Source organism: Tachypleus tridentatus, chromosome 12 (assembly GCF_004210375.1).
Source record: "Tachypleus tridentatus isolate NWPU-2018 chromosome 12, ASM421037v1, whole genome shotgun sequence".
Classification (NCBI taxonomy): domain Eukaryota; kingdom Metazoa; phylum Arthropoda; class Merostomata; order Xiphosura; family Limulidae; genus Tachypleus; species Tachypleus tridentatus.
Window position 1 is genome coordinate 121,627,994 of NC_134836.1, and position 22,949 is coordinate 121,650,942.

The 22,949-nt window shown below is 33.0% G+C and overlaps 1 protein-coding gene across 1 annotated transcript in view; it reads right to left on the reverse strand.

Moving 5' to 3' along the window:
* The window catches only part of LOC143234547 (formin-like protein), a 93,790-nt gene that overhangs the window by 43,001 nt on the left and 27,840 nt on the right, over positions 1–22,949 (reverse strand). The window contains 6 exon segments of the mRNA XM_076471978.1: positions 8,887–9,147; positions 11,794–11,965; positions 14,062–14,138; positions 16,044–16,254; positions 16,803–16,886; positions 18,366–18,445. Coding sequence (XP_076328093.1) covers positions 8,887–9,147; positions 11,794–11,965; positions 14,062–14,138; positions 16,044–16,254; positions 16,803–16,886; positions 18,366–18,445 — 885 coding nt within the window.

Here is a 22,949-nt window from a genome sequence, read left to right on the forward strand (position 1 = left end):
TTCTAACAACTAATCTCACTTACTGTAAAAGCTGTGGATTTGATAATGATTGTACCATTGATCAAAACATCGTACCTGTTCTAACAACTAATCTCACTTACTGTAAAAGCTGTGGATTTGATAATGATTGTACCATCAAAACATCGTACCTTGTTCTAACAACTAATCTCACTTACTGTAAAAGCTGTGGATTTGATAATGATTGTACCATTGATCAAAACATCGTACCTGTTCTAACAACTAATCTCACTTACTGTAAAAGCTGTGGATTTGATAATGATTGTACCATTGATCAAAACATCGTACCTGTTCTAACAACTAATCTCACTTACTGTAAAAGCTGTGGATTTGATAATGATTGTACCATTGATCAAAACATCGTACCTGTTCTAACAACTAATCTCACTTACTGTAAAAGCTGTGGATTTGATAATGATTGTACCATTGATCAAAACATCGTACCTGTTCTAACAACTAATCTCACTTACTGTAAAAGCTGTGGATTTGATAATGATTGTACCATTGATCAAAACATCGTACCTGTTCTAACAACTAATCTCACTTACTGTAAAAGCTGTGGATTTGATAATGATTGTACCATTGATCAAAACATCGTACCTGTTCTAACAACTAATCTCACTTACTGTAAAAGCTGTGGATTTGATAATGATTGTACCATTGATCAAAACATCGTACCTGTTCTAACAACTAATCTCACTTACTGTAAAAGCTGTGGATTTGATAATGATTGTACCATTGATCAAAACATCGTACCTGTTCTAACAACTAATCTCACTTACTGTAAAAGCTGTGGATTTGATAATGATTGTACCATTGATCAAAACATCGTACCTGTTCTAACAACTAATCTCACTTACTGTAAAAGCTGTGGATTTGATAATGATTGTACCATTGATCAAAACATCGTACCTGTTCTAACAACTAATCTCACTTACTGTAAAAGCTGTGGATTTGATAATGATTGTACCATTGATCAAAACATCGTACCTGTTCTAACAACTAATCTCACTTACTGTAAAAGCTGTGGATTTGATAATGATTGTACCATTGATCAAAACATCGTACCTGTTCTAACAACTAATCTCACTTACTGTAAAAGCTGTGGATTTGATAATGATTGTACCATTGATCAAAACATCGTACCTGTTCTAACAACTAATCTCACTTACTGTAAAAGCTGTGGATTTGATAATGATTGTACCATTGATCAAAACATCGTACCTGTTCTAACAACTAATCTCACTTACTGTAAAAGCTGTGGATTTGATAATGATTGTACCATTGATCAAAACATCGTACCTGTTCTAACAACTAATCTCACTTACTGTAAAAGCTGTGGATTTGATAATGATTGTACCATTGATCAAAACATCGTACCTGTTCTAACAACTAATCTCACTTACTGTAAAAGCTGTGGATTTGATAATGATTGTACCATTGATCAAAACATCGTACCTGTTCTAACAACTAATCTCACTTACTGTAAAAGCTGTGGATTTGATAATGATTGTACCATTGATCAAAACATCGTACCTGTTCTAACAACTAATCTCACTTACTGTAAAAAGCTGTGGATTTGATAATGATTGTACCATTGATCAAAACATCGTACCTGTTCTAACAACTAATCTCACTTACTGTAAAAGCTGTGGATTTGATAATGATTGTACCATTGATCAAAACATCGTACCTGTTCTAACAACTAATCTCACTTACTGTAAAAAGCTGTGGATTTGATAATGATTGTACCATTGATCAAAACATCGTACCTGTTCTAACAACTAATCTCACTTACTGTAAAAAGCTGTGGATTTGATAATGATTGTACCATTGATCAAAACATCGTACCTGTTCTAACAACTAATCTCACTTACTGTAAAAGCTGTGGATTTGATAATGATTGTACCATTGATCAAAACATCGTACCTGTTCTAACAACTAATCTCACTTACTGTAAAAAGCTGTGGATTTGATAATGATTGTACCATTGATCAAAACATCGTACCTGTTCTAACAACTAATCTCACTTACTGTAAAAAGTTGTGGATTTGATAATGATTGTACCATTGATCAAAACATCGTACCTGTTCTAACAACTAATCTCACTTACTGTAAAAGCTGTGGATTTGATAATGATTGTACCATTGATCAAAACATCGTACCTGTTCTAACAACTAATCTCACTTACTGTAAAAGCTGTGGATTTGATAATGATTGTACCATTGATCAAAACATCGTACCTGTTCTAACAACTAATCTCACTTACTGTAAAAGCTGTGGATTTGATAATGATTGTACCATTGATCAAAACATCGTACCTGTTCTAACAACTAATCTCACTTACTGTAAAAGCTGTGGATTTGATAATGATTGTACCATTGATCAAAACATCGTACCTGTTCTAACAACTAATCTCACTTACTGTAAAAAGCTGTGGATTTGATAATGATTGTACCATTGATCAAAACATCGTACCTGTTCTAACAACTAATCTCACTTACTGTAAAAGCTGTGGATTTGATAATGATTGTACCATTGATCAAAACATCGTACCTGTTCTAACAACTAATCTCACTTACTGTAAAAGCTGTGGATTTGATAATGATTGTACCATTGATCAAAACATCACTCCTGTTCTAACAACTAATCTCACTTACTGTAAAAGCTGTGGATTTGATAATGATTGTACCATTGATCAAAACATCGTACCTGTTCTAACAACTAATCTCACTTACTGTAAAAGTTGTGGATTTGATAATGATTGTACCATTGATCAAAACATCGTACCTGTTCTAACAACTAATCTCACTTACTGTAAAAGCTGTGGATTTGATAATGATTGTACCATTGATCAAAACATCGTACCTGTTCTAACAACTAATCTCACTTACTGTAAAAGCTGTGGATTTGATAATGATTGTACCATTGATCAAAACATCGTACCTGTTCTAACAACTAATCTCACTTACTGTAAAAGCTGTGGATTTGATAATGATTGTACCATTGATCAAAACATCACTACCTGTTCTAACAACTAATCTCACTTACTGTAAAAGCTGTGGATTTGATAATGATTGTACCATTGATCAAAACATCGTACCTGTTCTAACAACTAATCTCACTTACTGTAAAAGCTGTGGATTTGATAATGATTGTACCATTGATCAAAACATCGTACCTGTTCTAACAACTAATCTCACTTACTGTAAAAGCTGTGGATTTGATAATGATTGTACCATTGATCAAAACATCGTACCTGTTCTAACAACTAATCTCACTTACTGTAAAAGCTGTGGATTTGATAATGATTGTACCATTGATCAAAACATCGTACCTGTTCTAACAACTAATCTCACTTACTGTAAAAGCTGTGGATTTGATAATGATTGTACCATTGATCAAAACATCGTACCTGTTCTAACAACTAATCTCACTTACTGTAAAAGCTGTGGATTTGATAATGATTGTACCATTGATCAAAACATCGTACCTGTTCTAACAACTAATCTCACTTACTGTAAAAGCTGTGGATTTGATAATGATTGTACCATTGATCAAAACATCGTACCTGTTCTAACAACTAATCTCACTTACTGTAAAAAGCTGTGGATTTGATAATGATTGTACCATTGATCAAAACATCGTACCTGTTCTAACAACTAATCTCACTTACTGTAAAAAGTTGTGGATTTGATAATGATTGTACCATTGATCAAAACATCGTACCTGTTCTAACAACTAATCTCACTTACTGTAAAAGTTGTGGATTTGATAATGATTGTACCATTGATCAAAACATCGTACCTGTTCTAACAACTAATCTCACTTACTGTAAAAAGCTGTGGATTTGATAATGATTGTACCATTGATCAAAACATCGTACCTGTTCTAACAACTAATCTCACTTACTGTAAAAAGCTGTGGATTTGATAATGATTGTACCATTGATCAAAACATCGTACCTGTTCTAACAACTAATCTCACTTACTGTAAAAGCTGTGGATTTGATAATGATTGTACCATTGATCAAAACATCGTACCTGTTCTAACAACTAATCTCACTTACTGTAAAAGCTGTGGATTTGATAATGATTGTACCAGTGATCAAAACATCGTACCTGTTCTAACAACTAATCTCACTTACTGTAAAAAGCTGTGGATTTGATAATGATTGTACCATTGATCAAAACATCGTACCTGTTCTAACAACTAATCTCACTTACTGTAAAAAGCTGTGGATTTGATAATGATTGTACCATTGATCAAAACATCGTACCTGTTCTAACAACTAATCTCACTTACTGTAAAAAGCTGTGGATTTGATAATGATTGTACCATTGATCAAAACATCGTACCTGTTCTAACAACTAATCTCACTTACTGTAAAAAGCTGTGGATTTGATAATGATTGTACCATTGATCAAAACATCGTACCTGTTCTAACAACTAATCTCACTTACTGTAAAAAGTTGTGGATTTGATAATGATTGTACCATTGATCAAAACATCACTCTTGTTCTAACAACTAATCTCACTTACTGTAAAAAGTTGTGGATTTGATAATGATTGTACCATTGATCAAAACATCGTACCTGTTCTAACAACTAATCTCACTTACTGTAAAAAGTTGTGGATTTGATAATGATTGTACCATTGATCAAAACATCACTCTTGTTCTAACAACTAATCTCACTTACTGTAAAAAGCTGTGGATTTGATAATGATTGTACCATTGATCAAAACATCGTACCTGTTCTAACAACTAATCTCACTTACTGTAAAAAGCTGTGGATTTGATAATGATTGTACCATTGATCAAAACATCACTCTTGTTCTAACAACTAATCTCACTTACTGTAAAAAGCTGTGGATTTGATAATGATTGTACCATTGATCAAAACATCACTCTTGTTCTAACAACTAATCTCACTTACTGTAAAAAGCTGTGGATTTGATAATGATTGTACCATTGATCAAAACATCGTACCTGTTCTAACAACTAATCTCACTTACTGTAAAAAGCTGTGGATTTGATAATGATTGTACCATTGATCAAAACATCGTACCTGTTCTAACAACTAATCTCACTTACTGTAAAAAGTTGTGGATTTGATAATGATTGTACCAGTGATCAAAACATCGTACCTGTTCCAACAACTAATCTCACTTACTGTAAAAAGCTGTGGATTTGATAATGATTGTACCATTGATCAAAACATCGTACCTGTTCTAACAACTAATCTCACTTACTGTAAAAAGTTGTGGATTTGATAATGATTGTACCAGTGATTAAAACATCGAACCTGTTCCAACAACTAATCTCACTTACTGTAAAAAGCTGTGGATTTGATAATGATTGTACCATTGATCAAAACATCGTACCTGTTCTAACAACTAATCTCACTTACTGTAAAAAGTTGTGGATTTGATAATGATTGTACCAGTGATCAAAACATCGTACCTGTTCTAACAACTAATCTCACTTACTGTAAAAAGCTGTGGATTTGATAATGATTGTACCATTGATCAAAACATCGTACCTGTTCTAACAACTAATCTCACTTACTATAAAAAGCTGTGGATTTGATAATGATTGTATCATTGATCAAAACATCGTACCTGTTCTAACAACTAATCTCACTTACTGTAAAAAGTTGTGGATTTGATAATGATTGTACCATTGATCAAAACATCGTACCTGTTCTAACAACTAATCTCACTTACTGTAAAAAGCTGTGGATTTGATAATGATTGTACCATTGATCAAAACATCGTACCTGTTCTAACAACTAATCTCACTTACTGTAAAAAGCTGTGGATTTGATAATGATTGTACCATTGATCAAAACATCACTCTTGTTCTAACAACTAATCTCACTTACTGTAAAAAGCTGTGGATTTGATAATGATTGTACCATTGATCAAAACATCGTACCTGTTCTAACAACTAATCTCACTTACTATAAAAAGCTGTGGATTTGATAATGATTGTACCATTGATCAAAACATCGTACCTGTTCTAACAACTAATCTCACTTACTGTAAAAAGTTGTGGATTTGATAATGATTGTACCATTGATCAAAACATCGTACCTGTTCTAACAACTAATCTCACTTACTGTAAAAAGTTGTGGATTTGATAATGATTGTACCAGTGATCAAAACATCGTACCTGTTCCAACAACTAATCTCACTTACTGTAAAAAGCTGTGGATTTGATAATGATTGTACCATTGATCAAAACATCGTACCTGTTCTAACAACTAATCTCACTTACTGTAAAAAGCTGTGGATTTGATAATGATTGTACCATTGATCAAAACATCGTACCTGTTCTAACAACTAATCTCACTTACTGTAAAAAGCTGTGGATTTGATAATGATTGTACCATTGATCAAAACATCGTACCTGTTCCAACAACTAATCTCACTTACTGTAAAAAAGCTGTGGATTTGATAATGATTGTACCAGTTATCAAAACATCGTACCTGTTCTAACAACTAATCTCACTTACTGTAAAAAGTTGTGGATTTGATAATGATTGTACCAGTGATCAAAACATCGTACCTGTTCTAACAACTAATCTCACTTACTGTAAAAAGCTGTGGATTTGATAATGATTGTACCATTGATCAAAATATCGTACCTGTTCTAACAACTAATCTCACTTACTGTAAAAAGCTGTGGATTTGATAATGATTGTACCATTGATCAAAACATCGTACCTGTTCTAACAACTAATCTCACTTACTGTAAAAAGTTGTGGATTTGATAATGATTGTACCATTGATCAAAACATCGTACCTGTTCTAACAACTAATCTCACTTACTGTAAAAAGTTGTGGATTTGATAATGATTGTACCATTGATCAAAACATCACTCTTGTTCTAACAACTAATCTCACTTACTGTAAAAAGTTGTGGATTTGATAATGATTGTACCATTGATCAAAACATCGTACCTGTTCTAACAACTAATCTCACTTACTGTAAAAAGTTGTGGATTTGATAATGATTGTACCATTGATCAAAACATCACTCTTGTTCTAACAACTAATCTCACTTACTGTAAAAAGCTGTGGATTTGATAATGATTGTACCATTGATCAAAACATCGTACCTGTTCTAACAACTAATCTCACTTACTGTAAAAAGCTGTGGATTTGATAATGATTGTACCATTGATCAAAACATCACTCTTGTTCTAACAACTAATCTCACTTACTGTAAAAAGCTGTGGATTTGATAATGATTGTACCATTGATCAAAACATCGTACCTGTTCTAACAACTAATCTCACTTACTGTAAAAAGCTGTGGATTTGATAATGATTGTACCATTGATCAAAACATCACTCTTGTTCTAACAACTAATCTCACTTACTGTAAAAAGCTGTGGATTTGATAATGATTTACCATTGATCAAAACATCGTACCTGTTCTAACAACTAATCTCACTTACTGTAAAAAGTTGTGGATTTGATAATGATTGTACCAGTGATTAAAACATCGTACCTGTTCCAACAACTAATCTCACTTACTGTAAAAAGCTGTGGATTTGATAATGATTGTACCATTGATCAAAACATCGTACCTGTTCTAACAACTAATCTCACTTACTGTAAAAAGTTGTGGATTTGATAATGATTGTACCAGTGATTAAAACATCGTACCTGTTCCAACAACTAATCTCACTTACTGTAAAAAGCTGTGGATTTGATAATGATTGTACCATTGATCAAAACATCGTACCTGTTCTAACAACTAATCTCACTTACTGTAAAAGTTGTGGATTTGATAATGATTGTACCAGTGATTAAAACATCGTACATGTTCTAACAACTAATCTCACTTACTGTAAAAAGCTGTGGATTTGATAATGATTGTACCATTGATCAAAACATCGTACCTGTTCTAACAACTAATCTCACTTACTGTAAAAAGCTGTGGATTTGATAATGATTGTACCATTGATCAAAACATCGTACCTGTTCTAACAACTAATCTCACTTACTGTAAAAAGCTGTGGATTTGATAATGATTGTACCATTGATCAAAACATCGTACCTGTTCTAACAACTAATCTCACTTACTGTAAAAAGTTGTGGATTTGATAATGATTGTACCAGTGATCAAAACATCGTACCTGTTCTAACAACTAATCTCACTTACTGTAAAGTGTAATAAAATATACCTTACAAGTAAGTAAACCGAAACTGAAACTATTAATAAAAATAAAAATGTTTGCAATAACATAATTCAACTTAGTAATTTGGTTTAAGAGAGATTGTGTAGATAGAGTAAACAATCCTAACAAAGTATGACCATTCTTTTCTATCAAGCCATAACCTGCAAGTTCGTTTCCAGAAACCTTAAAAGTTAAATATATCCCTTATCAGGACACCTCTACTCACAGTACTCACCCCTTATCAGGACACCTCTCCTCACAGTACTCACCCCTTATCAGGACACCTCTCCTCACAGTACTCACCCCTTATCAGGACACCTCTCCTCACAGTACTCACCCCTTATCAGGACACCTCTCCTCACAGTACTCACCCCTTATCAGGACACCTCTCCTCACAGTACTCACCCCTTATCAGGACGCCTCTACTCACAGTACTCACCCCTTATCAGGACGCCTCTACTCACAGTACTCACCCCTTATCAGGACGCCTCTACTCACAGTACTCACCCCTTATCAGGACGCCTCTACTCACAGTACTCACCCCTTATCAGGACACCTCTACTCACAGTACTCACCCCTTATCAGGACACATCTGCTCACAGTACTCACCCCTTATCAGGACACATCTGCTCACAGTACTCACCCCTTATCAGGACACATCTACTCACAGTACTCACCCTGGATAACTGTTCTTCAAGATCAGCTACATGTTCCAGTGCTGCTACTTTCGTTTCTGAATCTTCCATGAGGGCTGCTACGTCAAACACGTTGTCAAGATAAGCAGATATCTGTACTTGTAGTTCCTCACTCTCAGAAGGACGGAGCTTCTCTAAGTAATCATCTAATCCCAGTTGCGTGAATTCATATTGCAAATGTACTCGAAAATTCATGTCTTCCACCGAATGAATCACTATATTAATGAATTGCATACAAGCAACCTACAAACAAACAAAACGATGACTGAGTTTCAGGTATACCATACTTCTTTCTAACCCTTCTGTCTATACTTACAAGTAACCTACAAACAAACAAAACGATGTCTGAGTTTCAGGTATACCATACTTCTTTCTAACCCTTCTGTCTATACATACAAGTAACCTACAAACAAACAAAACGATGTCTGAGTTTCAGGTATACCATACTTCTTTCTAACCCTTCTGTCTATACATACAAGCAACCTACAAACAAACAAAACGATGACTGAGTTTCAGGTATATCACACTTCTTTCTAACCCTTCTGTCTATACATACAAGCAACCTACAAACAAACAAAACAATGACTGAGTTTCAGGTATACCATACTTCTTTCTAACCCTTCTGTCTATACATACAAGCAACCTACAAACAAACAAAACGATGTCTGAGTTTCAGGTATACCACACTTCTTTCTAACCCTTCTTGTCTATACATACAAGCAACCTACAAACAAACAAAACGATGACTGAGTTTCAGGTATACCACACTTCTTTCTAACCCTTCTGTCTATACATACAAGTAACCTACAAACAAACAAAACGATGACTGAGTTTCAGGTATACCACACTTCTTTCTAACCCTTCTGTCTATACATACAAGCAACCTACAAACAAACAAAACGATGACTGAGTTTCAGGTATACCACACTTCTTTCTAACCCTTCTGTCTATACTTACAAGCAACCTACAAACAAACAAAACGATGACTGAGTTTCAGGTATACCACACTTCTTTCTAACCCTTCTGTCTATACATACAAGCAACCTACAAACAAACAAAACGATGACTGAGTTTCAGGTATACCCCACTTCTTTCTAACCCTTCTGTCTATACATACAAGCAACCTACAAACAAACAAAACGATGACTGAGTTTCAGGTATACCAAACTTCTTTTTAACCCTTCTGTCTATACATACAAGTAACCTACAAACAAACAAAAAGATGACTGAGTTTCAGGTATACCATACTTCTTTCTAACCCTTCTGTCTATACTTACAAGCAACCTACAAACAAACAAAACGATGACTGAGTTTCAGGTATACCATACTTCTTTCTAACCCTTCTGTCTATACTTACAAGCAACCTACAAACAAACAAAACGATGACTGAGTTTCAGGTATACCACACTTCTTTCTAACCCTTCTGTCTATGCTTACAAGCAACCTACAAACAAACAAAACGATGACTGAGTTTCAGGTATACCATACTTCTTTCTAACCGTTCTGTCTATACTTACAACATGTCAAAATCTTTGTTACTGTAAACTGTACTCATACAATTTATTTTATGACTTGATAAACCTCCTCACGTGTAAATATTAGCAGAAAAAGTTAAACAAATAATCAAGTATTACAGTATCATATGAAGAATAGAATAACAGTAAGTACTATGAAAACAATTGTAACTAACAGTAAGTACTATAAAAACAATTGTAACTAACAGTAAGTACTATAAAAACAATTGTAACTAACAGTAAGTACTATGAAAACAATTGTAACTAACAGTAAGTGCTATGAAAACAATTGTAACAAACAGTAAGTACCACAAAAACAATTGTAACTAACAGTACGTACTATAAAAACAATTGTAACTAACAGTAAGTACTGTAAAAACAATTGTCTGTATTTTCATATAAAACTATTTTCCATTATAATTCAAAAGAAATTAATAAAATATTAGCATTTTTCATATGATGTCAAAATATACGCATCACTTAAAACAAGACACTGTTACTTACAGTATGGTTCTGCAGAGTGAGACAATAATTATGTGAAAAAATAGGATAAAAATACAATTTGCATTTAAGAAAAACTGATAAGTTATTTCTTTTTTTGTATATATAAAAAAATCTCTAAATAATTTTTATGGCTAATAATAACTATGTTAATTTAAATTAACGACCAGAAGAGTGGTAGTATAAACGATTTAGTAACACTGAGACAACCCCACTGTTGCCACATGTAACACTGAGACAGCCCCACTGTTGCCACATGTAACACTGAGACAGCCCCACTGTTGCCACATGTAACACTGAGACAGCCCCACTGTTGCCACATGTAACACTGAGACAACCCCACTGTTGCCACATGTAACACTGAGACAGCCCCACTGTTGCCACATGTAACACTGAGACAGCCCCACTGTTGCCACATGTAACACTGAGACAGCCCCACTGTTGCCACATGTAACACTGAGATAGCCTCACTGTTGCCACATGTAACACTGAGACAGCCTCACTGTTGCCACATGTAACACTGAGACAGCCTCACTGTTGCCACATGTAGCACTGAGACAGCCCCACTGTTGCCACATTGGAAAAATGTTTAAAGATACTAAAATACACATTTCGGGAATGAAGTATAACATCCTATCTTCAGTTCTTAATGTACAAGATTGAATGCGAGCTTTTGTTAACAATTATGTCCAACTTTGTTAAACAATACGCCTCAATACACTTGACACGTCATCATACCTGAGCATTGAAACAATCGGATATTTTGACTGTAGATTTGTCTCAAATATAAATGCTTATTGTGTTAACAAAAAGCAAGTCATACATTTTATTAAACAAAATTTTAAATGTAAACAGATTGTGAAGAGCAACATACCATAAAATCAACATTGAAATCTTCAAAGTTCATGAAATATTTCATAAGTGTCTCAAACCTCCTCCTTTCTGCACAGACTTCTTTAAATTTATCAAAGGCATACAGAATGATTTCATGGCCACCTTTAACTAAACAGATAGCAGCCAGAAGCTCCAACACCAATGACTTTGTTCTATTGAAAAATAACAAAATATAAAAAAAAACAATTACATTAGGTTCATTATAAAACCTTAAAGTATCCACTTTTTATTATTATCTGGAGAACATTGGTCACTGTTTCCTAAATTTAATCACTAGTATCTATCTAGTTGGTAAATAGAAACAAAATTGAACAAGATGACTGCATTAATTCTGAGCTTGTTAGGAAAATAATTAATAAATTTAAAGAACAATAAGGCTACTGGGCCAGATACTTCCCCAAGGGTTTTGTTAGTCCTTGGATAGTGGTCAGAAACCAGAATATTGGAAGTTAGCGAATGTAGCTTTTCTTTTCAGGGAGGAGTGATAGAAACTGTCTCAGTAATTACAGACCCATTAGTTTTACAACAGTTGTGGGAATAGATTTGGAAAGCCTGATTAAAGATGCTTTACAAAGTTATTTAACAAAGTTTAGAGTTTTATTAGAAAGTCAACACGGTTTCACTGAGGAAAAACCTTGCTGTTCAAATCTTTTGATCTTATTTGAAAAGATGACTGCTCATGTAAATAAAGTTAAGGGCATAGATTTGGGTTTTCAGAAAGCATTTTACAAAGTGATACATTTTTTAACTAGTTTTTCATGTCTATACAGGTGTTGGAGATAAGTTAGCAAGTTTGGTAGAAGAGTTGTTGGATGGAAGAAAGCAGAGGGTTGTTACAGATGGAGTTCAGTCAAACGTTACAAGTGTGGTACCTCAGGTTTCAGTCTTAGGAAGTTTGCTCTTTTTTCTTTACATCAATGAACCAGATGAAGGAATGATCAACAAGTTACTTAACTGTTAAAATCTTCGGTGTTGATGGCTGTGAACAGGATGATGCTGCTGATTTATAAAACAATTTAGATCATTTAGTAAACTGGACAAACAAATGGCAGATGAGGTTTTAGCTATAATAAATGTAATATAATGCACGTGGGTTATCATAATTTGAATTATAAGTATGATTTGGATGGGAATAACCTTAACACTGTTATGAAAGAAAGATTTTGATGTATTAGTTTATCAGTCTCTCAAGTCATCCAAGCAGTGTACTGTTGCTAGTAGTAGGGCAAATAGGATTTTAGATTGTGTCTACAGAAATACTGAATACAAGTCTAACTAGTTTATAATTTCATTGTATAGGCCATTGGTTAGGCCACATTTGGAGTATTGTTTTCAATCTTGGGCACCTTACCTTAGGGAAGTCATTGAATTGTTGAAAAGGGTTCAAGAAGGGTTACTAAAATGGTAAAATTTTAATGTTTACTCTTGCAAAATGAACAGTTATGGTGGATCTGATTAAGATGTTTAAGATTGTAAAGTGAATTAACAGTGTTGATGTATCATCTTTTCTCATACTTAACAGCAAGAAAAAGTTAAAGGATGCAAACATAAGTTTTGACAGATTTGGAGCTATCTTCAGCTAAAACAGTTTTATTTTTCTAACAGGAAGGTTGGCCTGTGGAATGGGTCGACACTAAATATTGTAGAGGCAGTAAACGAATGATAAGGGCTTTAAGATTTTTTAACAATGGTCTTAGCAGGACAGCCGAGATGGATCAATAGGTCCCATGCTGTCCAAAAACATTATGTTATTAAGTTAAATTATTTCTTAATTTTTAATGAAAAACTAATTATTTACTGATGTTTTCTTTTTGCTATCAAAACGAGAATTCTAGAATAAACTAAAACTTTGTTTTAATACATTGACTGAAACATATTCAGAGACTTAAAACTGATAAAAAACAAATTAATTGAATAAGGGATACAAGTCAGGGTCTGAAACTTCTTAGTAAAACTTTATCAACTATATTAAAATATTTTTAATAAATGTATCAGTTTATTTAATCCACCAATGAGAAAAGTTTGGTTCTAAGAAAGATGGTGTAGAAAGTTGAATTCTTTAGGTTTTAAACATACTGAAGCATAGGAAATACAAACAGTGGCACAAACTATATAAACAGTAGTATGAACTATTGAAATGTGAAGACAGTTTGAATCCTACCAAGAAGTGGTAGTGCAAGCCTTATAGTTACAGTGGTACGGAATACACATGTACAGATATAAGTTGTTGAAATAGAATATGACTTACCTTAGACTTTTGTGGTTTAAACTTAAAGCAATACAGTTGATCGCCTCTGTGTGTTCTATGACCATGTTGAAGCCATACTGTAGTCATTAAAGAGAAATTATTACACAAAACTAATCATTGTCAGAAGTTTCTTTGTGGCTTAATTAATCAAGAACTATTAATAATATGTTGCACTGAAAAGAAATTGTAATAAGAAAATTTGAGAACCAATGTATAAAACTTTGTACAAATTGAGGTTCTGGTTATATATGCCATTATCACAACACAAACAGTGTTTGTGCATCCAAAAGTTACCAGTTTCACTAGCACACCTTATCAAAAACACAACCAAGTGATACAGCAGTGAGTTTCAATACCCGTGGTGAGCAAAGCACATAGGTATCTCATTCTTTGCATAACTGAAAAACAATCAAAAAACTTATCAAAAATCCCCTGGTGGTTCCAAACAGAATAGCAGTACATCACTATTCCCATAAATGCTCAAACCTCAATAACCCTAGAATGCCAACACGGAATATTTAGACCCCATATAAGTCGAAGCTGTATACCAAACCACACTGGTATTGTTGGTATAAGTAGTTAACATTAACTCTCGACCAAATCAAGCTACTTACTTAGATCAAAACTATGGTAATAATTATAAGTAGCTGAATATATTGTTTTTATTCATAAAGATTATAGTGCACTGTTTCATCAGTTAGACACCCTAACTATTAGTGATATTTTTGGTTGCCTTATTACACAGTCTTAAATTGTTTTTTCTCAGAATAGATTTAAAACTTTAAATAAGAGAAAAGAATATTCTACTATTCAATATTTAAAACTTTGGATTGGTTTTTTTTCAGATTCAAATAACATAAAAGATACTAACATTAACATGTTAAACTATTCAAATGACATTTATCTCAGGTTTAAAAAGCCTTAATGAACAATGATTCTCATCTGTTACCTTGAACAGAAGAGCAAATTGTTCAATTTTAACATTACAGTAACTTTAATATGATAAGAAACACGAACAATAGTTATAGAAGGAATCATTATGATGTTCGACAATCCTGAGAAAATCAAATGACTGTAGAACATTGTACTTCTTTCACCTTTAACACCTCATGTATTTATAAGTTTGTGTCTGCCTGCAAAACTTATTATGAACAAACCACACTTCTTTCCTGTATTCTTACATAAGTGAAAGGTTAACACTTATTATGAACAAACCACACTTCTTTCCTGTATTCTTACATAAGTGAAAGGTTAACACTTATTATGAACAAACCACACTTCTTTTCTGTATTCTTACATAAGTGAAAGGTTAACACTTATTATGAACAAACCACACTTCTTTTCTGTATTCTTACATAAGTGAAAGGTTAACACTTATTATGAACAAACCACACTTCTTTCCTGTATTCTTACATAAGTGAAAGGTTAACACTTATTATGAACAAACCACACTTCTTTCCTGTATTCTTACATAAGTGAAAGGTTAACACTTATTATGAACAAACCACACTTCTTTCCTGTATTCTTACATAAGTGAAAGGTTAACACTTATTATGAACAAACCACACTTCTTTTCTGTATTCTTACATAAGTGAAAGGTTAACACTTATTATGAACAAACCACACTTCTTTTCTGTATTCTTACACAAGTGAAAGGTTAACAAGTTTTACAAAATTCACAACATATTTAACCCTTTCTGTGCTATCACTGTACGAGATACAGTAGTCGGTGAAAATGCTAGTTGTCACTGTGTATCATGCAGTTTTATTTTTATCATAACTCTTGGAATTCATATCAACATTCTGATTTCTTACCACAATGCCAGTATTGATTCAAAGAGTGCAGGGCAAGATAAACACACGTTACTCTCTGACAGAATTTTCACTGACTTGTGTATCTTGTATGATGATGGCACTAAAAGAGTTAAGAAGAAAACTAGAAATTCGGAAAATAAACAAGTCATATGTACTTATGACTCTACCTTGTTATTCATGATAGCACGAAGACACATAACGCACAAGTGTATGTCATCTTTAGCCTCACCCATGTTCAGCTTAGCTATATGTCTGGTAGCCTTTCTGATCTTTGGAGCATCCTTTTCCTGGACAGGTCGATGTGGCACCTGATATCCATTAGGAATCTCTCCGTTCTTGTGGTTACAGTTGGGTGAATTTTGCAAGCTTTTCTCTTGCCTGTCAATTTGAGGTAAAAGGTTCAGACACAACAATTGCTAGAAATAAAGCAAGGACAAATCACAATGGCTACAACGCTTTTCATGAAGCATTAAAAATCATCACAATTGTCTTGCATCACTAAAGCATCACTAAAATGTTTCACAAGAAACAATAAGAAAAACCTAACAAAATTTACTTCAGGCTTTAAGTACCAATTAACATACATCATTCCAATTCAAGCATATCACTGAACAATTATATAATTTTTATATTTAAGTTTTAACATTTTAAGAATCTACACAGAAGTAATTGTTTAAATCTGAAACACTGTTGAAAGGTATTTTTAAAATATGCGACTTACAAGTTCTGTTGTAATAAAGAAAACTTACATTTAATTCAACAAATCTTGTTGTTAAGTGGCTGTACTCTACCAATCACAGGTATAAAACCTAAGTCTTAGTATTATAAACTTACTGCTAAGCTACTGGAAACAATATAACAAACAAGGCTTAACAAAATACTGTCCTAATGAAATCAAAGAAACACATTTTCTGACTACATCTTACCTAAGGATTTCAAGTCTAAATGCCAGGTAATCTACGAGAACATCCAATCCCTTATTTTCTTCATTTAGAAATTCTCGAACCCACCTATATGTAAAATCAGATAAAATGTACTTGTTTTCTGAAAATAACAGAAAAGTACTTAATGATGTGAACTTTAACTGTTGGAACATCATACAATCACTTTTTTTTACTGTATAGTTTACTGAGCATTTATTGAGTGCCCTCATATTAAAAAATGTAAATATAAATATTACCCAGTATGTTTTTTGTTGTTTTGTGTGTGCGTGTGTTAAATTTTTCTCAACGCAACTCAAGAACCACTCTTGCAAAATCAAATGGTAGGATTTGACCACAGCTCTTATAATATATCCTTGTCTCCAGAGTGAAGAAAATATTTTGTGGGAACTCATGGAATCGAGCCCAATTCAACTGATCTTAAATTATGAGTTCTACCACAGAACTAACCAGCATCTGCCATGTATTCAAGATGTCATGTTATGTTATTACAGATGACTCCTAGCCACCAGTCGATCTGTTGTTTAACACAAGAAAACTTGAGCATATATTATTAGTCCTTAGTAGTACAATTTTATATATATATTTAAAAGCTGGGGTACACAAATATTTTGACAAACAAGTTGGAGTGTTGAAAAACAGTGACCATAACTATAACCAGGAAATGTTGAATTACATTTCAGGTGAAATTCTAGAATGGCTGGGACTTTTAAATTTACAACTTTATTACTTCTCACGTTGTGACAGATGTGATTTTTGTTTCATACTTGTAGATCAAAGGAATTTTGAAGATAAATAATAATAACTGAAAAATACATTTTTCAAAATAAAACTTAACATGCAAGGGATTATCTAATATTAATTAATAATCTGATATTTTAATTAGGTATTCTCCAATTACTTTGGCCAGCATCATCACAGCATTATGCCAACAGTTACAAAAGGGGATGCTTACACTGAACCAACAATTAACCAGTCCAATTAAACACCTACGTGCAGTTTGTCATTGGGCCAACAATGGTCCAATCTTGGTCTGCTACCTTGAAAACAAAAAGTTAAAAAAATACTGATATATATTACCTTTTGTTTACTAATTACAGAAATGTAGCAACTTTTGGCATAAAACAAATATTTCCCAAAGAAGTGAAAACAGAGACAAATGGATTAAGATATATTCATACCACCTAAGTAATCCCACAACTTTTATTTGTACAGTGAATTTAGAGCAAATGTGTGCATCACTTTGGTACATTATTTTTGTGTTATTAAAATAATATAGTAACTGTAGCAATAGTTTTAAATCAGTGTTTTAAAATATTAATATCACTGTATGTTTAAAATTATGAATTCCAGAATAAAAACAATGTCCAAATATAACATTTCTTGTATGGTCTGAAAGTTTATTTTAGCCTTTGATAAAGCCACTGCTGTACCTTTACATCCGGCACAAAATATACATAATTAGAAAATAAAGCATTTAAGGTTTTCTATTTTCCTATATTCATACAGTTTGATTATAAACACATTTACATAGATAATTAAACTTACTCTATATGGTTAGTCCTGAGAGAAATCTCAAGATCCTGAAGGACTTGTGTTGAAGAGGCATCTCCGAGAAACTTTCTTTTCTAAAAACAAAATTTAGGAAGATAAATGAGAAAGCAAAACATTAGCACCTATAGGAAGGTGCAAGAAGACACATTTGCTCCCCTTAGGTGTCATAAAAATTGTAAAAATTATTACAGAAGCTTGATATCATACTTAAACCAACTGTTTCTAGTAAGTTTTATTAAAACTGTGTTTTCATTCAAGCACGCACAACAACATATAATCTTTTAGTCTATTAAATTACACTGTAAATGCCCCTCCCAAAAATATTTCTGTGTGTACCCCTGGCAATAAATGATTGTTTTTATAATGATTCACTTAAAATTACTAACAAAACAACAGTTGAGACTCAGACATTGTAGTGAATATTTTAAGCATCTTTAGGTAAAACTACGTGATTTCAACCACCTTGTATATTCAAGATCTGAAAAATATGCAAGTGCTTGTAAAAGTTAATACTAACACATTTTATCAGCACTTTCTAACCCTTTCTATAACCATTTCTTCAATGTTTTCCTTTTATTGTGTTTGGACAGTTAATAACAGCAATTATTGGATAGACCAACACAATGATTTATAGTATTGAGTTCCAGCACCATAACATTGTTTGAGAATGATGGTTGGTATAGTTTAAATGAGAGAATTATTCTATACAACATACAAGAAGTGTATAGCTATTGTTCAAATATGAGGGGGACATACCCCCATCCTCAATACAAGTAAGACTTATAACTTTAGTCTACCGTACTGTTTTTGTAACAAAACAATAACGAGTCCACAAAAGCCAAAATAAGTAAACTTAGTTAAAACAAGGAGTCATACATTCAAACAAATCAAAATAAGTACACTTAGTTAAAACAAGGAGTCATACATTCAAACAAATCAAAATAAGTACACTTAGTTAAAACAAGGAGTCATACATTCAAACAAATCAAAATAAGTACACTTAGTTAAAACAAGGAGTCATACATTCAAACAAATCAAAATAAGTACACTTAGTTAAAACAAGGAGTCATACATTCAAACAAATCAAAATAAGTACACTTAGTTAAAACAAGGAGTCATACATTCAAACAAATCAAAATAAGTACACTTAGTTAAAACAAGGAGTCATACATTCAAACAAATCAAAATAAGTACACTTAGTTAAAACAAGGAGTCATACATTCAAACAAATCAAAATAAGTACACTTAGTTAAAACAAGGAGTCATACATTCAAACAAATCAAAATAAGTACACTTAGTTAAAACAAGGAGTCATACATTCAAACAAATCAAAATAAGTACACTTAGTTAAAACAAGGAGTCATACATTCAAACAAATCAAAATAAGTACACTTAGTTAAAACAAGGAGTCATACATTCAAACAAATCAAAATAAGTACACTTAGTTAAAACAAGGAGTCATACATTCAAACAAATCAAAATAAGTACACTTAGTTAAAACAAGGAGTCATACATTCAAACAAATCAAAATCTAAGTCTAGGTACAGAAGCCCTACCTAAACAAATTTGAAATGTTACAATCTGCAAGTGTTACGATTAACAAAAAATTTCCAGAAATGTATTCTTATTAATTGTCCTCCTTCACTTGTGCTCTGTGCACACACTGTAACAATCCATGCTTTATTACCTTTTAAAGATAAGCCGAAATGAGCTGAAATTATCCAGGAATTCTTGAAACAGCAGTTACACCAGAGATGATTACATGAATAGATAAAGAAATCCATTAAACCATGAAACCTTGACAACTTTTCCTGCCTTCTCCTCTGGAAGAACCTTTAACAACCACCACATACAATACTCTAAAAAAAAGACTACACTATTTCCAGGATCCATAAAGGCATTACATACATCTAGGGGAGTTTTATGGATCAAGGACTTATTGAATGCAGAACCAGCTAGACCTATGGACTTATTGAACACAGAACAGGCTAGACCTATGGACTTATTGAATGCAGAACCAGCTAGACCTATGGTAACAAAACAGATGAGCAAAACAATTATAAACCACTGAATATAGCAACAGTCAATATGTACAATTATGAAGAACTGATAAGGTTGCACCTATTGAAAAACATTGACGGTTTATGTACTACGATTCAGAGACCTTTTACATTTTGTTACAGTTAAAATATAAAATTTAAAAATAACATTTTCTCTGAACAATGAGATAAATAGAATACTAAAATTAGAATGTTAAGGTTATCCATAATTATTTTGGAAACTGCTTCTCTTATCTGATGGATTGTGCTAACAATCTACTCATGGATCCATGATGACCTGAAAACTTTATGTAGAGGAGCCAAAATCATTTCGACCTTCTTTGGTCATCGTGAACCTGACGACGACAGAAGGTCAAAACATTGTTCGCTCCTCTACATAGTTTTTTTCTCTATCCATACCAGCTGTTTTTAAATATATATTTTTAATCTACTCATGGAGCATTTTTCCCCTCTCACATCAACTACAATAAGAATAAAAGGATGCTAAAAAAACAGGGGATGCTACCTACCTATCACATTCATCTACAACCTGTGTGAGTGAAATAAAAACTTATGTTTATATTTATTCATTGAATGAGGTAACATTTTTGGAAGTACAAAAAAACTTATTTTCATGTTTTCTAAACAACTGAAAAAGATTTAAGTCACTAGCTCCATGGCATAGAATACCATGGGAACAACAACAAACAAATACCAAGTTTGTTTGTTTTTTTGTTTTTTTTTAAATAGAAAATGTTTAATTTGGTGTAGTGGCTGATTCTAGATTAATATTCTAAATCATTAAAAGGTAACAGAAGTATTGATTTTGTTGATGTCCTAAATATGTGATAGAACAAACTGATTTCTTTTCAATAATTATCTTTCACTCACAGAAAGAACATTAACTCATTTCTTACTGTTTTTTTAAGTGAGATAAAGGAAACATGAGGTTCAATGGGGGGGAGATTATTCACCACAATTTTTTAATTCAATTACAGATCAAACACCAGATCCAACAGTTCTATCACTGTTTTCTTTGTGACAACAATGACGTTCTAAATTATATTTATTTCTTTTTAATGTTTTCTCCCTTTGTTTGTATTGTTTCTCTCTCAGTGTGCAATAATTTTTCTCTTTTAAGAGAAAAATTAAATTCTTGAAATGTGATCGTTTTGTGATGAGAGAACCACCACATAATATGTCAACAAATTGCCTATAACAATAAAAACAAAATATTAAGTACATTTCATATGCTGGTATATAATACTTGGAAAGTTATTACATTATTCTGTCAATTAAGTCTTATGCTTCCGTCTGTTACATTAATAAGGTTCTGTCAGTTAAGCCTTATGCTATCCGTCTGTTACATTAATAAGGTTCTGTCAGTTAAGCCTTATGCTATCCGTCTGTAACATTAATAAGGTTCTGTCAGTTAAGCCTTATACTTTCGTCTGTTAGGTTAACAAGGGGACTGAAATATCGCGACAAGGTTGGTTGCTTTGCTGGCCACTGCTTCGTCTTTGAAAGACGACAGGTCGACAGCTGACACAACAGGAAATGAATAAAGACTTCTAATTTTGGTTCAGTCCTACCCACGTGCTTAAAGGACTAAGCATTTTCAACGAGTCCCTAAAGACAGAGACATTTTGTAAAACGTCAACGCGCCACTTACAACGCTCGCGAGATGTATATCACGTTACATTGTGCTACCACACTCCGCCCTTTTTCTCGTATCACTGACCGCTGTTCTTATTTTATCTCACGAAGTTCACTTAATAGGAACGTTAAATGTAAAAATCAAATCGAAACATGGATTATCTTAACTGATTTCCATTTAATATTAAAAACATTCGTTTATCCAGCTTCTATTAAGGTAAATGATTTATCGGTTAGTGTATTCAGTGCACGTATTCAGCTAATCGAAACTGTCATTTTTCGAAATAAATCATACCTAATAAAAAGAGAACGTTCTACACGTGCACACTTCCTTCCATAATACACACGTTAAATTATTTCATGTATTAAAGTAGAGCAGTTCGACAGTTCCGCGAGCACCTTCAACAGCCTGTCGAGAATTTAATACCTGTTTCATGAATTGGAAGTGATTTCCAACAATCTTACATCTGACACTGATTTTCACGAGTAAATAAGTTACATGTTACCATCTTTTATTACAACACTGTATAATACTTGCAAGATTATCTCTTATTTCTGAAGCTTTGTAGGCCGGGCGTAACCAACCTAGAGTGCCCAGTCTAAGAATTTGAGGGAAAATGGTCCATCTGTTTTCGTCTAATTATTGTTGAAATTCATTGTTGTTTGAAGCTAAGCACAAAGCTTTACAGTGCACTGTTTGTGTTCTGCCCACCACGGGTATCGAAACCCGGTTTTTAGGGTTGTATTGTTCAAAACTGAAAAACTTTAACGATGACCCATACAACAGTTTCACTTAGAGTCAGGCGTGGCCAAGTCCTTGAGTGCGTCCGGACAGTGAACGTTAGGTTTATGGTTGCCATAAAAAACGCACTCCGCACTTTGG